The 17,880-nt window shown below is 35.3% G+C and overlaps 1 protein-coding gene across 4 annotated transcripts in view; it reads left to right on the forward strand.

Annotated features, from left to right (window-relative positions):
* The window catches only part of Ccdc102b (coiled-coil domain containing 102B), a 195,433-nt gene that overhangs the window by 106,191 nt on the left and 71,362 nt on the right, over window positions 1-17,880 (forward strand). The window contains exons 7-8 of one of the 4 annotated variants that reach the window (XM_048806623.1): window positions 8,771-8,850; window positions 11,352-11,781. The exons of 2 other annotated variants lie outside the window; for them this stretch is intronic. In XM_048806623.1, the coding sequence (XP_048662580.1) occupies window positions 8,771-8,850; window positions 11,352-11,358 (87 nt within the window). In that variant the 3' untranslated portion in view covers window positions 11,359-11,781. Of the gene's footprint in view, window positions 1-8,770; window positions 8,851-11,351; window positions 11,782-17,880 lie in introns of those variants that run through there. One more of the 4 variants, XM_048806625.1, reaches the window with a different exon arrangement.

Below are 17,880 nucleotides of genomic sequence, written 5' to 3' on the forward strand. Positions count from 1 at the left end.
CATTCATGCATTTATACTTCCATTTTCATTACATAAATTTGAATATATATCTTAATATTTAATTCCTACATCTCCCATTTATTTGTGTAACAAGGCAAATGCTATAAATCTTTAGTATTATTGGAGTCTCATATTATCCTTTAAAATTTCTATGTGTACCAGACAAATGATATGGTGTCCCATATCAGTTTAAAATGCAATTTTTGACATTTTAATCATTCATATTTTGTTTTATAATTTCATAATATAAATCATTACATTCAAGTACAAAATGATGTCTTTCTGCTTTTGATATGACTAGCATACTAGACTAGTAATAACCCACTATTTATTAAAGCATGATTAGCAATATGCATAAAAGTGATTTTTTGATTTAAAGGATAAGAAAAATATTTACATTTCAAGTTAAGATGTCATAAAACTGTAGTCACAAAAGTTTTTTTAATTTTTTAAATTAAAACTACATTAATAAAAACCCAAGCAATTTGAACCGACCTGAAACATTTATTATTTTTGACTTTTTACTCAATTGAAATCACAGAACATAAAATTAATTATTTTAAACTGAAAAATTAGTGGCATTAACTACTTTCACATTGTGTAGCCACCACCTGTACCTAATTCAAAAAGCATGTTTATTGCTCCCAAAGGAACCCCCCAGGGAGCTGTATGTGCTAAGGACTTGCTCCTCCTCCCAGCCCTGGCAGTCACCACTGATGGCATTGAGCCCACTTTTGCTTGCATATTGGCATTTGTACACCTTCTGTGCAGAAATTACACTTAAACACTTTGTGTGTATTGGGCTGTTTGTAGTTTTTTTTTTTGTTGTTGAATTATACGAATTCTTCATATATTCTGGACACCAAGCTATGGTAAGAGATATGACTTGTGAACATTTCCTCCCAGCTTTATGCTGTATTTTTACTTCTCAGTAGTGTCTTTCAGTGCATGCTGTTTTGCATTTTGATGAATCCCAATCTATTTTTTCCTTTCATTGTTTGTGTTTTCTTATCTAAGAATCCATTGCTGAATCCAAGATTTATCCCTACGTTCTCTTCCAAGACCTCTGCATTTTTTCATGTTATATTTAGATCATTGATCCACTTTAGTTAATTTTTGCATATGGTGTGAGATTGCACTATAGCTATTATTTTGCATGTGGATATTCTGTTGCTTCAGCACCAATTTTGTACAGTTTATTCTTTCTGCCTTCAAATGATCTTGGCATCTTTTGAAAAACAATTTGCCCATAGATGGATAGGCTTATTTCTGGATGCAATTCCATTATGTTGGCATATATATTTTTCTGTGAATACCTACACTTTTTAGATTGTTATTCATTTGTTGAAAGTTTTGAAATCAGGAAGTGTTAAATTTTCCAGTTTTTGCTCTTCTGTTTTCAGTATCATTTTGGAAATCCAGCCCTGTTAAAAATTAACGTGAAAACATTTGCCATTTGTTTTTTTTGGAGGGGGGGGATTGGCTAATTTCACTTAGCATTATCTTCTCCAACTGCATCCAGTTACCTGCAGATGCCATGATTTAATTCTCTTTTATTGCTGAGTAACATTCCATTGTGTATATATGCCACATTTTTTAATCCATTCATCTACTGAAGGGCATTTAGGTTGGTTCCACAGTTTAGCTATTGTGAATTGTGCTGCTATAAACATTGATGTGGCTGTGTCCCTGTAGTATATTGTTTTTAAGTCCTTTGGGTATAGACCAAAGAGAGGGATAGCTGGGTCAAATGGTGGTTCCATTCCCAGTTTTACAAGGATTCTCCATACTGCTTTCCATATTGGCTGCACCAGCTTGCAGTCCCACCAGCAGTATATGAGTGTGCCTTTTTCCCCACATCCTTGCCAACACTTATTGTTGTTTTTCTTCGTAATAGCTGCCATTCTGACAGGAGTAAGATGGTATCTTAGAGTAGTTTTGATTTACGTTTCTCTAATTGCTAGTGATGATGAACATTTTTTTCATATATTTGTTGACTGATTGAATATCCTCTTCTGAGAACTGTCTGTTCATGTTCTTGGCCCATTTATTGATTGGGTTATTATTATTATTTTTTTTTTGGTGTTTAGATTTTTGAGTTCTTTATATATCCTATAGATATAAGGTAACTGACTCATAGTGGGGTCGGGGGAGGGAGCATGGGCGGAATAGACAAACTCTAGATAGGGCAGAGGGGTGGGAGGGGAAGGGAAGGGGCAGGGGGTTAGCAATAATGGTGGAATGTGATGGACATCATTATCCAAAGTACATGTATGAAGACATAATTGATGTGAACATACTTTATATACAGAGATATGAAAAATTGTTCTCTATATGTGTAATAAGAATTGTGATGCATTCCGCTGTCATGTATTTAAAAAATAAAAGCAATTAAAAATAGAAAATAAAAATAAATTGTATGAAACAAAAAAATTAATGTGAATCTGAGGATCAGCATTGTCACGTTTGCAAACAAAGACTGGTGGGATTTTGATAGGGAACTGCACTGAAGATGCAGAGTACTTTGGGGAGTACTGATGGTTTAACAATACTAAGTGTTCTTACCTGTGAATATGGGATGTCACTTCCACTTATTTTAGCAATGGGTTATCATTTTCAGTGTATAAATTTTCACTGCCTTGTTTAAATTTATTTCCACATAATTTATTCTTTAGGATGGTACTGGAAATAGGATTTGTTTTTTAATTAATTTTTGGATGGTTCTTTGCTCAGGTATAGAAGGGCAACTAATTTACATGTGTTCACCTTGTTCCCTGCAACTTTGCTGGATTTGTTTATCAATAAGATTTTTTTAATGGTCTTTTGTTGGTTTTCAGTTGTTGTTCTTGGTGTTTTCCATATATAAGATCTTTATCAGTGAGTAGGGATAGTTTTACGTCAGCCTTTGCAGTTTGGGTGTTTTCTTTCCTGGAGTCTCTGGCTAAAATCTGCCATCACTGTTGGACAGCAGAGGTGGAAGCCAGCTGTCTCAGGGAGACAGCTTTAAGGCTCCACTGTGGATTATTAGGTCAGCTGTGGGTTTTCATATGTTGCTCACTATGTTGAGAAAATTCCTCCCAACCTTTTTTCTAGTTTATTGAGGATTTTCTTTTCTCTCCTTATGGTTGTTGGACTTTGTCCAATGCTTTTTTGCATCAACTGAGATGATGATGTATTTTTTCCCCTTAATTCTATTAATGTGGTGTTCTTTGGTAGGTGTTTTTTTCTGTTTTGTTTTGTTCGGCAGTGCTGTGAGTGAACCCAGGACCCTGTGCAAGCCCGGCACACTCTCTACCAGTGAGCTACATCTTCAGCCCTGATGTATTTAATGTGATTGATTTTCTTACCACCCTGGCATTCTTGGATGTATCATATTCACTCCTAATGTAAAATTCTTTCATGATGTTGCTAATTTTTTTTGCAACTATTGTGTTTAGGATCTTTACATCATTCATAAAGTATGTTAGAGGTAGATTTATTTCCTTGTGTTGTCTGACTTTGGATCAGGGTAATGCTGAGCATTAAAGGACAAGAAAAGATGCCACAGAGATTTCTTACCATACTCAAGTTGTTTTTTTTTTTTTTTTTCTGGATGCAGTGATTCCTTGACTCTGGAAACCTGTGACTGTGTTCCAGAATTCCAACACAGTTGATTGCACCTACTTCCCTTAATTTTTATACGCTTGAAGCTACCTACTTTGCCATATTTTGCTGGCATCCTGTGGCATACATTATTTGTCTTAGGAAAAACTGGATAAATATCTCCAAAGCCTCTGTATGCTTTCTGTTTACTTAGGCCACCTCATGATTTAGCTGGAATTTTGTATAAATGACATTGCCTTTAAAAAAAATACATTTTCCTCTGACTTTTTAAAGATACAGCATCTGTTATTATGATAATCACAACTTACTGTGAAGGAAATCAGTGTGATAGGTTTTGCTCCTTATTAAGTTCAAATAATGATATCTATTAAAATTGCTATAGCATGCAGTGATTTAACATGGAATGCGATACATAGTTGTACATATAAAATTCATATCATTGAGTTTCACTTAAATTTACTGATTTGTGTGTTTGTATACTACTCTTCAATATGTTAGTTTTGTTTAAATGGATCTGCATGTATTTATCTAGATCAGATTTGTAATATGGCTGCTGTAGTTGGCAATCAGTACATGTTAGGTAATGATTGATGGTTCATGCTTGCTCACACTGGAATAGAACTGAGTGAGGTGGTGTATACCTGTAATCCCAGCAACTTGAGAAACTGAGGCAGGAGGACTGCAAGTTTGAGGCCATCCTCTGCGTCTTAATGAAGGCCTCAATAGCTTAGTGGGACCCTATTTTAACATAAAAAGTAAAGAGGGCTGGGAATGTGATTCAGTGGTAAGATGCCCTCTTGGTTGAATCCCCAGTACCACAAGTAAATAAATAAGTAAGTTGTATGCACTGGAATCTCCACAGTGACTAATTTGAACAGATTGCTTTTACCCCATCTATGTGGCACCAAAGATAAATTTTCACATGGCAGAAAACAAACAAAGAATGACTAAAGAGAAGAGGAGAAAGAAAGAAAAATAAGTGGAGGAAGGAGGAAGAAATTAGAAGGAATAAAGGAAACAAAAAGTAAAGGAAAGTGGAACAAAAGAAAAATAGAGCAATTAAGCAATTAATACATTATAGGATCTGTTTTTGTAAACTTTTAAATAAAAGTTTAAACTATTTTCTTCTCAGAATAGTTATTTTCATCAATATGTCTTTCTTCCCAAATGTTAAATAAATATCTAAATTAAATGTGAATTATTCCTTACTAGACATGATTGCCCAATGATGTGGAGCCAGTTTCTCCAAGTCATGCTTTAACATATTTTTTGTTCAAAAGGTAAAAACATATACTTTGGGAGACTATGTTAGATATGAAGGAACTTCATGTTATTTTGTCACTAAAGTGATGCCACCAATTCTTTTCAGTAGATATAGAATGTGGCTGAAAAAAACTCTGATTCCAAGTTTATTAGAATGCAGTATATTTTAAAAAATGGTTGTTGATTAGTTCAGAGGTTGTGAAGTCAGTTCATAAGTCAACCCAAAGAAGTCAAGGCCTTCCAGCTATGTGCAGGTGTTCAGCTTCAATTTTGATGGTGATACGTACCATGATAGCCTGAAAATAAGACAGGGCCAGCTGAATATAGGGGCAGTAACAGTGCATCTCCAGGGACTTAAGTAGCTTCTGAACCTCAGCAGCTTCTTCAGTTACTTTGTGATATTTGACATTCACTTTATCTTTCTTTTTAAATAAGACTTAATTGGAAAAAACCCAGATAAAAATTATTTTGGGGAGGGGTGATGCAGGTAAATAGATTACTTTGTATAAATTTTTATATAAAAATAGGAAAATGGTTAAATTTTAATGAAAACCAGTTAGTGTGCAAAATGTACAGAACCTTCTTAGAATTTTTAGGTAGTGTGGCAGAATGGTGTGAGCATCGATTAGTATTAAATGAATTTGGCTAAGGTTGATTTCCTCATGGTAGTAAGGCCTATTAAAACATGAAAGTAGGATGCAATTTTATTTATCATCTTCATTCATCATCATCAGTCATTGTGGACTGAATTGTGCTTTACTACTGAGCTACAACCCTAGGCCTTTGTATTCTTTATTTTTAGACAGGGTCTTGCTAAGTTGCTGTGGGTCTCATTCAATTGCTGAGGCTGACCTTGAACTTGTGATCCTCCTGTGTCATCTTCCTGAGTCACTGAGAATGCAGGTATGTGCCACCATGCCCAGATAGAACAATTTAATTTTATATTACTTCCTAAATTTACAAAGCTTTAGTAATGACCTAAGGAAAGCGAGAAGACCTTCTAGGGGTCACGAGAGAGCTTCTAGTGCAACAGACATAGGTGCATATGCTGAAGGCTCACAAGATGTATGGCTTCTTAAGAAGCATGTGGTCCTGAGAAGTATTTATAGGAAGTCTACTCTTTCTGCCTAGAAATGAAACAAAAAATGCAAGGCTGGTTCCACTCTAGAAGACTCTACATGTTTTAGAAGCAATTCAGAAGGCAGTGCTGGGTCTGTATCCAAATTACATGGTTTGGAGCTGCTGTAGCTTCCTTAGAATCCCTTAATTTATTGTGAACCAGGGATAAGAATTGTATTAGAACCAAATGGGGAAAGAATTTGAGAGGTTGGAATAGAGAAATGAAAATTAGTTCTGGGAGCTAAATTTCAGTGTAAGTCTACTTAATATTATCAACCCAATCAATACCATTTGGTATTGTCAGAGTTATTACTGGGTATGATGGCACAGGCCTATAATCTCCGTAGTGTGGGAGGCTGAGGCAAGAGGATCCCTAGTTCAAAGCCAGCCTCAGCAATGACAAGGTGCTAAGAAACTCAGTGAGACCCTGGCTCTAAAGAAAATACAAATAGGACTGATGATGTGGCTCAGTGGCCAAATGCCCCGAGTTCAATCCTTGGTACTCTCCTCCTCTTTCCCCCCAACCAAAAAAAAAAAAAAAAAAAAGCAGAGCTATTACTGAACGCAATAAAATATTTTGTAAATCTTTTTAAGAACAACAGTATGATACATACCAAAATCACTACATTTTTCTTTGCATGCACAAAGCATTTTTCTTAATTTATTCACATCATTCAGCTACTTGATTAATTTTGCAATTTGAATCTGGAGAGAACTTCTACAAGTTAAATTAGTTGTACATGGTGTCAGTCCTAGGTTATAGAAAAGCACCTGATAAACCTATTAAAAAGAAAATTTTATTAAAGTGTTTTGATAATCTGTAAACACCACTCCATAAGTACTATTTTAGACAGCATTTTAGATATAAAAGATACAATTACATATAAAAAATGTACATCAAAACATTTATGTTCTGTCCAATCCTTTTGACTTACTATCTAGCCCAGATGTTCTCAAAATGTGAAGCTTACATTAGTAGTAGCAGCAAATGCCCTGTCTCAGACCTCCTCTATCAGAAACTCCAGGTTTGTAGGTAGACTGTATTTTAACAAGCTCTACAGGTGGAACCTGATGCCAATGAACACCTGAGAGCCACTGACCTAGCCTATATACCTGCGTGTGCTGGCAGTGTCTTCATTGTGTTGTTAATGTGGGTCCTTTTCTAACATTGTCTTGGTTGTTTTATTATACAATGGAAGAGCTACTGGTTAACTTGTGGTTCAACTTACATGTCACAAGAACATTGGACTTATTGAAATATGAAAGGATGATGCTCTTATTCTGGGTTTGGGCTGAATATTTGAGTACTTTTGGCCAAGTGATACACTGTGTTCATAATTTTTAAAAGAATAGCTTGCTTTAAATAGCTGAAATACCTTCTACTACCAAATCCCATGATTCCATTGTGCTTTCCAAAATTTAGCTACTGAGTTTAAAAAATAGCACTAATTTGGGTTCATGAAGGCAGTGTAATATTTCCTTGAATTTCAGTTTATTTTTAATAAAATGGCTGTTTGCTTCTGATACAGTTGAGAATACCCTATCCAATTGCTGGATTTATTTCTTTTTAATTCACACAGTTAAACTTAATATGGTTGTTGACATAATTGAGAGATTTTTCATTTAATATTTCTCTGCTACTGGCCATCACTTTCTGTTTCCCTATCATTTTATTATGCTTAATTTAATGGTATTTAAATCCCTGTAGCATTTGGCAGCCTCTCAATTTCTCTCTAAATGATAGGAAATCAGAGAAGAAAAAGCATCAATATTTCAGTAACAAGCAAAAATCATCTCTTTGCTTTTTAACCAACTTTGATTTAAAATTCTATTACATAGTCTTTTTTAAAAAAGATTTTGTGGTGATGGTTCTACTTACATACAAAGTGAATAGGAAGTCAGTAAAGTTAAAGACTGATTCTAGACCACATTGCTGTTTCACATTCACTTCTTATTCCATCATGCTAAAATCAGATTACCACATGTATGCCCAGCAAAATTTACAGGGTGAAGAAAACAAATGGAATTTAGAGACAAGTGCTTTATCTGATTCCTTATCTCCCACAGGGGCATTTCTTAAATCTGTATTTTCTTTTTATCTCTACCAGATAGGGTATTTTATATAATAAAAATTTAGAATTAGTAGACATATAAATTTGGGTCCCAAAAGTGTGTATATTTAAAAACAAACACATAGGTAGTTTTTCGGTGTACAAAAATCAGAAAAAAATCAGTGTTCTCAAAATACATTATAACATCTTTTGTGAAAAATGTAAATAACTAGTTTCTTTTCTCTTTTTTTTCTTTTTTTTGGTACCAGGGATTGAACTCAGGGGTGCTTAACCACTACCACTGATCTAGATTCCCAGCCCTATTTTATATTTTATTTGAGACAGGGTCTCACTAAGTTACTTAGGGTCCTATCAAGTTGCTGAGGCTGGCTTTGAACTCAAGATCTTCCTGCCTTAGCCTCCGGAACTGCTGGAATTACAGGGGTGTGTCACCATGCCTGGCACTTCTTTATTATGGGAAAGGTAGATTGTTATTTCTAACTTGGGATTATTAAGTGTGTGCATATCTGTGTGTGTGTGTGTGTGTGTGTGTGTGTGTAAGTTCAGTGAGGGCAGTGATTGGAACATGTATTTTTGTGACTGGTAATTTCAAATAATATATTTTTACAAATGTATAATATACCTTAGAGTTATATTTAAATAGATGTCACTAATAAAATATATTTTCCAACTTGCTGTACCCACATTTGAAAATCTGGTTCTCTTTTCTGGAGGCAAGGTGGTGGCTGCTGGTGGTATTGTCCTTGGCAGAGTCTGAAGATGCAGGGGAATTTGAGAAGCTTGTCAGGCCAAGGTGAGGCAGGTGCAGGGATTGGGAGCATATGGGCAAATAATTAACTGTCTGAGTCTGTATTGCAAAAATAATTTTACCTTAAGCCAGTTAAAATTAATTATCCTACCTATGCCAGATAAAATTAATTTAATTTCTCACAAAGAAACTGTTTATTTGGCACAATTGGGGTGGATATAACTGGTATATTTTTGACCCTTGTGAGCCTATCATAATTAATATGTTGTTGTTTGGCTATATTTACTATAGAGGAAAAATAAAGAATGTTTGGATTAAAAAATTAAAAAAAAAAAAACTTTGATGTATCCTTTTCTCCAGGGAATTGTTTGAGTTATTAATGTTTTCTATCTCATCTTTATATCTCAGTGAGTCACTACTTATTAGCCTGACCTGTACATATGAAAAATGCTGCTTTCATTATTTATTATTATATTTGTCTTATCTACTTTTTTACCAAACAACATGTAATTCATTTTAAGGAAAAGCCGTTTTAAGCCAGTTTTTAGTTTTAATAGTTGTAAAGGAAATATATATGAAGGTGTTTTCAAACTGATGTAAAAATGTTGCAGTTTTTTTTTTTTCCTGTGATGTAGGGGCAGTGTGAGTTTTCAACTATTGCAATCTCTCTCATTACTTATTTCACATGTGTTAGCAAGATATAATCCACAAAGAACACAAGAAAAATGTATGACATAATTTTATAAAAGATGCACAATATGTTCTTAGATATAAGAAATTTCATGTAAATTCAGATAGCATCTACTATCATTTGTTTATTGAATTATCTAACAAATAACTGGTGGGAAGGGAGGGATGGGAAAGACTGATCAATGGCTATAAAATTGCAGTTAGGAATAAAAAGTTCTAGTATGCTTTTGCAGAGTAGGATGACCTTGATTAATATGAATTGTCGACTTGATTGAATTAGGAGATGCCTAAGATTAGGAGGTTTCTGGGTGTCTCAGGATGTTTCTAGGCATGATTAGTATGTGGGGCAGCAACCCGAGACAGAGACCCATCTTAAATATTACCAGCATCATCCAGTAGGTTGGGAGCCTGTGTGGAAGAAAAGGAGAAAGAACAAGGAAGCAGCAGCAGCTGAGAGCTTGATTCTTAAGCAAGTTCTTTTTTTTTTTTAACATTCAAAATAAAATTTTTTTTCCAAAATATTTTGTGTGTGTGTGTGTGTGTGTGTGTGTGTGTGTGTGTGAGAGAGAGAGAGAGAGAGAGAGAGAGAGAGAGAGAGAGAGAGAGAGTGTCAGACCTAGGAATATATAAAGAATATATGGAGTACCTATATTTAATGTAAAACAATTTTATATTTTTTTGTAATCTCTGTCACATCCTCTTCTGCTGCCTTGCTCTGGTCTATGTCTTCATAATACATTACTTGGGTTGTTGGAAATAGTGCTGTAATTGATATCTTTCCCCCCAGGGTTTCTCACATTCAAGTCAGACTACCTGAGACTATAGGATTAAATTTCCTGAAATTCAGCTCTGATCTCATAGCTTTCTAATTCAGATATTTTTGATAGGTAACAGATGTGAGCTATGGGAACATGAGTTTAAGGAGATAATTCTATAAACTGGGCCCACCATGCTAACCCCCACATGCTTCCTTTTTAAAAAAAAATATTTATTTTTTTATTTATATATGACAGAGGAATGCATTACAATTCTTATTACACATATAGAGCACAAGTTTTCATATATCTGGTTATATACAAAGTATATTCACACCAATTCATATCTTTATACACCTAACCCTAACCCCAAATAATATGCTACTGAATGAACAATGGGTTGCAGAAGACATCGTCAAGGAGATTAAAAAATTTTTAGAGTTGAATGAGAGCGCAGATATAACATATTGAAATCAGTGGGACACTATGAAAGTAGTTCTAAAAGGATAGTTCATTGCATGGAGTTCATTCCTTAAAAGAAGAAAAAGTCAACAAATAAATGACTTAACATTACATCTCAAAGCCCTAGAAAAAGAACAAATCAACACCAAAAGCAGCAGAAGACAGGAAATAATTAAATTCAGAGCTGAAATCAATGAAATTGAAACAAAAGAATTGAAAAAATTGACAGAACAAAAAGTTAGTTCTTGAAAAAAATAAAAAATAAAATTGACAGACCCTTAGCCACGCTAACAAAGAAAAGGAGAGAGAAAACTCAAATTACTAACATATGGGATGAAAAAGGAAATATCACAACAGACACTACAGAAATACAGAAGATAAATAGGAATTATTTTGAAAACTTGTATTCCAATAAAATAGAAAATATCGAAAGCATTGACAAATTTCTAGAGTCATATATTTGCCCAAATTGAATCAGGATGATATACACAATTTTAACAGATCAATTTCAAGTGACAAAATAGAAGATGCCATCAAAAGTCTACAAACTAAGAAAAGCCCAGGACTGGATCATTCACAGCCAAGTTCTACAAGACTTTTAAAGAAGAACTAATACAAATACTCTTTAATTTATTTCAGGAAATAGAAAAGGAGGGAGCACTTTGATGGAGTTCTTGATTGCTGCTGTCCTGAGGATGCCAGACTCCTGCTCCTGCACTCTTCCAAAGAAGACTCTGATCAGTGATTCTTCAGGGAATTTTTAGTCCTTTGGCCCTAGTGTTGGGTGGCATCATTGATCCCTCTTCTTCTGAGTCTCCAGATTCTTGCATTGAACAGCTATATTTCCTCCAGCCTCCAGCCTGCATTTGGCCACTGTGGGACTCTCCAGCTTCTGATTGTCTAAGCCTGTCTAACAATCCCCTTTTCATAATCCCCTTTTCATAATTACCTGTGTGTGTGTGTTAGAGTCTGTAAACAAGTCTGGATAGCGCCTGGCATTTTGCCAGAGGGAGTGGTTTGTGAAGTAATGCCAGGGAGCCATTAAGTGTGGAGATTCCTTATTGGTTGACTGCTGTATCTAGTTTATGTTAATTAGATAAGCTGTGTGGAATGTATATATACCCCTCAGACCTACAATAAACTGCTCCCACTCCTGCTGTATCAATCTACACAAGTTGCTCGTCACCCCCCGGTTATTTTGCTGCAGCCGGACTGCGGCATGTGTGTATCACCTTTTGGTTCTGTTCCTCTAAAGAATCCTAATACAGTGATAAGGATAATGTACTGAAAATTGCAGAAAAGGAGAGGAAAGGATTTTGAATGTTTTTTTACCACAAAGAAATGATAAATGTTTGATGACAAATATGTTTAACCTGGTTGAAATATTACACAACATGTACTCTTTTAGTCAGCTTTTTTTCCTGCTATGACCAAAGAAACAAGAAAAATTTTAGAGGAGGAAAAGTTTATTTTGGGCCCACCATTTCAGAGATCTCAGTTTGTAGATGGCCAACTCCATTGTTCTGTGCTCAAGATGAAACAGAACATTATGGCAGAAGGGTGTGGATGAGCAAAGCACTTCAGGACATGAGCACCAGGAAACAGAAGGCTCCTTCTGCACAGTGAGGACAAATAAAAACCCCAAAGACATGCCCCCAGATACCTGCCTCCTCCAACCACACCCTACCTGCCTTTTGTTAACACTTAGTTGATCTGTTTCAGTGATTTAATCCAATGATCAACTCACAGCTCTTATAATCTAATCAGTTCACCTCTGAAGGTTCTTGCATTGTCTAGCACATGACAATGGGTGGTACCTCTTATATAAACCTTAACTGTTTAAGTTTTTATTTAAACAAAGGACAACAAAGATAAAAAGTATTTTATCCTGGATCACTAAGAGTTTGGTTGTCAATAACAACAGGAATACACTGGAAAGGCATGTAATATGAGAAAATGCATTATTTGGAAGAATGGGGAATACTAGCCTGATGTTAGGACACTAGCACAGAACAGGCCCAACTAAAAGATGGGTTCTTCCTGGGGACCATCTGGAAGACATGAAGTCAGGATGTCCTTCTGTCTGCTGCTTTGATTGCTATAACTCAGCTGCAGGATATAAGTGGGGAGTTCCCTGTAGAACTGGGCGTACCAGCTCTGTTACTCCTCATTGCCTCTCCCCAAAATCAGTTCCAAATCAGTTTTCATGCATCATTTTAACAGCATCTGAATCATTTCTGGAGCTTGACCTATAAGAGATTCAAGGAAATGTGGATGTGCCATATCATAGAAGGGAAAATTAGAGGAAGCTGGATGGATGTGGAGATAGTCATCCATTTCAGGCTTACAGTGTAGATGGAATATCACGTTGTGATAGCTGTCTTCATGAAACTTACTGTCATGTGTAGGAGATGAAAACAAATTGGATATTATTAAGTTATAATATCAATTCCAGGAACTGGCAATTCAGATTGAGCTCTAGAACAGAGTGATCCACAAGCTCCCACCCCATGTGGACTGGATGAGAGTAAGGGTCTTCCTTGCACTGGATGGAATCCAAGCTCCTGAAAGAAGACAGGGGTGTGGATGTGGTGGCATGAGCCTGGGAAGGAAAAGCTGCAGGTCTCAGTGGCTCCACAGGCTCAGTATTGCTCTTGATCCTAAATCATTAGGAAGCAAGGGAACAGCAACAACCAGACAGGGGTTTTGAAGCAGGATTTGGTTCCAAATCAGAGCTCCAGATAAAGCAGAACTGTATTTCCACCTCCTGTTGTTGCTCGATTTTGTGCCTCTTGTTTTTATTTGTTTCATTGTTTTTATTTGGAAAGCCAAATTTCTTGAAAGCCACCAGTTTTCTTTTCTTTTATGAGATAATTTTAAGTGTCTTGGGAGCAGGACAAGAGCAGTGGCATTGAGGAAGAGATACATGGAGGAAAATAGGGTTCCAGATCCCTGAGGTCTGTTTCTGTTGCAGACACTGGGCTGGTGGTAGCCATCCCAGAGAAATTCGATGATTGCAGGTGAGGGGAGGGGAGTAGCTGTGCTCAGCCAAAATTCACCTGCTGTGGGAATGGAGGGAAGGTACAGAAAGGGGTCAGAGGATTCCTAAATTAACCTCCTACCTTCTATTGGGAACAGATCTGGTGGTTATACTTAGCTGGTGTAGCTAAGGGAACTGTCATGTCATGACCTTTTTTAGTAGGCGGATCTTTAGATCTTGTTGTTCCTCTCTGTCCAAATTTATTTGCCTTAGGATTCAAATACTTTCCATCTTGTATTAAGGACTTTATTCATCAATTGAGATTTTTCTTGACATATGCTAATGAAAGAGCTAAGTTTCTTTAATTATCCAACTTGTGAAAACTTGTTATTTTTAATGTTTTAACATTCTCTGTAAAATACTGTTGACTTTTAATTTATCTAAGAATGGCAACATTTTGCTCTGTGTCTTTCTCTCTTTTTATTCTGTTAGTCAGCTTTTTATTACTGGAACCAAAATACCTGACAAAAACAATTTAGAGAAGAAGTTTATTTCAGGGCTCACAGTTTTAGAAATTCAGTTCATAGTTGGCTGACTGAAATTGCTCCGGACACAAGATGAGGCAGAACATCATGGAAGAAGGGTGTGTGGAGGAGCAAGGCTAAGCTATGGCATCCAGAGAGCAGGGACTGAGAGAGAGGAAGGGGTCAAGGAAAGATATAAACACCAAATGTGTACCCCCAGTGATCTACTTCCTTCAGCTATGCCCCACCTGCCTACAGTTACACCCAGTAATCCTTTCTGTTATTAATCCAGCAAATGAATTATCCCACTGATTCAGCTACAGGTCTCATAATTTAGTAATTTCACCTCTGAATGCTGTCACATAATCTTCTCCAGGAACAGCTTATTTTCAAACCATAACAGATTCCAAATGTTTTTTTCACTGTAATCACCATTCTTCACATCACAGTAGCAATGCAACCTGAAAATAAACTGCTTTTACATAAAAACTGGACAAGGTGACATTTACTATCTATGAATATACTCAACCATTTTATTTGTCATATGCACACTCTGGTAATTTTTATACATGTGTGTGTGTGTACCTAGTATTTTTTCTTTTAGTACACAGAGGCACATACCTCTAAGGCAAATATGTCACTGTGGTAGACCAAATATTGACCCATCTAGCATGATAAAAAGCAATTAGAAAATTCCAAGTTTATTTATTAGAACAATGATCTTGTCACCAGAGATCAGAAGATTCTAAACTTACACAGAAACATCTACTTTATTTCTGAATAAAGTATCTACTTTATTTATGAAGGTAAAAGTTATAAAATTAATGACTTCTTGAGCACCAACACTGTATTGAGATACCCCTGAGCCTTTCAAGTATCCGAGTCAATATATTTTATTCTTCATTTAGGAAAATTTGAATTTGTTTGTAATTCAATGCTATCAAAATGGTTCCAGAATTTACAGCAAGTATATTTTTTGAAATATGTAGGTTTTAAAGAAATTATGGGCTGTAAACTAAAAAGTAATCTCACTCTATTGTTTCAAAAGAAAATAGGAAATTGAAAACTAATTTTGCTAATCATTAAGTAGAATAAGGAGGTATTTAACTTTTTAAAAATATTATATCCCTGTTTATTTTGAGATCATGGTCATTTTTACAACATAATCTGATCTTTTGAACACAACTATAAATGAGCTCATGTTTAGCCTATTTTGGAGCCATTCTAACATGGAGTAAGGTGGGTGGCAGAGTTTTATCTTAAGTAAGGCAGGGCTCTTGACAAATAACACAATACAACATTACATCAAAACATGAAACAAACAAAGGCTTTTTTTTGTGGAAAAGTGTGGTAAAATGCTTCCATGTTTTATAATGTCACCTTTAAATAGATCAGGCTGTCCTTATTACCTTCCAAAAATACATTTAAATTCCTAATATAGGGTGAAGAGTAACACAAAATTGTATATATAAAATACTGACAACAGGTTACTTTGTCCAGCTATAAAACATCAAATAACATGAATAAGTATCAACCAAATTTGTTATTTCTATACAAATCTGAGACAATTACTACTGATAATTTTAGTTTGGAGAACATCAACTTGGCAAAGTCCTCTCCTAAGCTTTACATTTAACTAATGTTAACTTTTAAAGTACAATTTTGAATCCATAGTATACAGTAACTATAATCACAGGTCTGCATGGATTAGGAAAAAATAAAAGATAGCCTTAAAACTCAAAAATTTAAGAAATTGTTAATCATCAGAAATTGATTTAATCAAAGCAAACAGATGTAAAACAGGTCTTCAAATGATAGTGTGGCCCATCTATATCAGATACAATGTACAAAAGTGTTCATTAGTTATCTTGCCAGTAAAATTACATAAACTTTCACTTTATAAACTTTTACATAATACTTACAAAAGCCTTAGATAATAATTCTCAGATGCATACATATACCTAATCACATATATTTAGGTTGTCATTTATATTATTATAATCTAAATAACATTTGTTTGCTTATCCAGTTACAAAGTAATCATTTAAGACTTTTTTAAAACAGGTGCAAATCCTAATGCCTTTAAGACTTAGTTTCCCCAAGTAATAAAATCTAACAAATACAGGAAAATTATCCTGATGGGTAAGAGGAGATCTATGTTTCAGACTTTGCTTCATATTAGTTCTTTAAAGTTCAAATAACTTTAATTGACTGTGCTAATTATAGCCAATTTAATCACAATCACAAACTTTTTGAGATTTACCTTCCACAAACTGTCTGCTACTTACTTCCTTAAACATTCACAACTTCTTTACATCCTTAGTTTTGTTTTCTTTTATATTGGACTTTAGCACAAGAATATTACTTTGCCAGACAAAAATAGTTTCTTATCCAGAGACATTTCTTTTACCTTCTAATTTTACATTCTAAAGTATTTCCATACCTATAATTCTTTTTTCTTTTTTAGTTTCACACTCTTTCTTAAATTCATATTCTAAAGTAATCCTTATTAATTTTATCTGCAAATGTAATTTACAAAACAAATTTCATCCCAAGGAGAGGTTTGGAAAATCTGCCATATACAAAAATGGTCTTAATCTTTTCTCTCTCAGGTGGCAGTCAAGGGGTTGGAGTACAGGATATTTTTTAGCCTGACCTCTCTGTCTTACCATTATCACAATTCCAACAACTTTAAGTGAGTTCCCCATTGTCAATTTTACCCAAAGTCTCCTTTTGGGCTTTTTTCTTATACTCTGCATGTTGATATGTAATGGAAGAGGTCCTTTTCTTTTTCTTTTTCTTTAGGCTTCCTTGAAGATACCTTTGCAGAGACAAGGGTTTGCCTTAGTTTGTCTTTTTCTTTTTGAGTGCCATTGTTAATTCTGCCAGTCTCCCCATGCATTTAGTTTGATGGGGTACTGTTATAGTAAGAACTGCTTTCCCCAGTGATGGATTGCAAGAACTGATTTTCCCCGGGCCAAGCGGGGTGTCCTGTCAGATCTTAAAAGGGGGAAAGTATTCCTGTCCTCAGGTCATAAACAGTGCTTAAACCTAGTGCCACATCCTTTTAGCCAGCAGCCTCCACCCTCCATGAGCAAAAGGGGCTGGAAGGCAGGGCAGAGGTTCTCTTTGGCCATTTTTCTATGGCCTATGCTTCTTTTCTGGGAATTTTCCCAGTTTAGGGATAGTGTCCTTGACCACAGTAAGATGATCTGTAGCTGCCTGAAGCCAGGCTAAGAAACAGTGCTGGGAGTGCCAGGACTGGGTTTAAAAGATATAAATCTTGTTAACCCTTTCTTCTGGTGTGCTGCTATCCTTGCACACCAGAGGCAGTGTCTTTTGGCACTTTCAACTTATTTCCTGATGGTTCTGACCCTTATCATACAACTGCATAAATATCTCTACATATAAAATCTCTTTTATATACTTTGCCCCTGACCAACCTCAATGTCAAGATTGTATAATGATCCAGAAAAACCATTCAAAGGCAAGATTGTGTTATAGTAAACCATCTTTTTCTTAGACAGACTTATACCAATATGTGACCCATTCAGCCAAGATTTCTCTGCTCTAGAGACTATGGATAAAATCAACACAACATGGCCCTTGTCTTAAAAGACCAGTAACAGATACAAAAAAAAAAAAAAAAAAAAAAAAAAAAAAA

Source organism: Marmota marmota, unplaced genomic scaffold, assembly GCF_001458135.2.
Source record: "Marmota marmota marmota unplaced genomic scaffold, marMar, whole genome shotgun sequence".
NCBI lineage: Eukaryota > Metazoa > Chordata > Mammalia > Rodentia > Sciuridae > Marmota > Marmota marmota.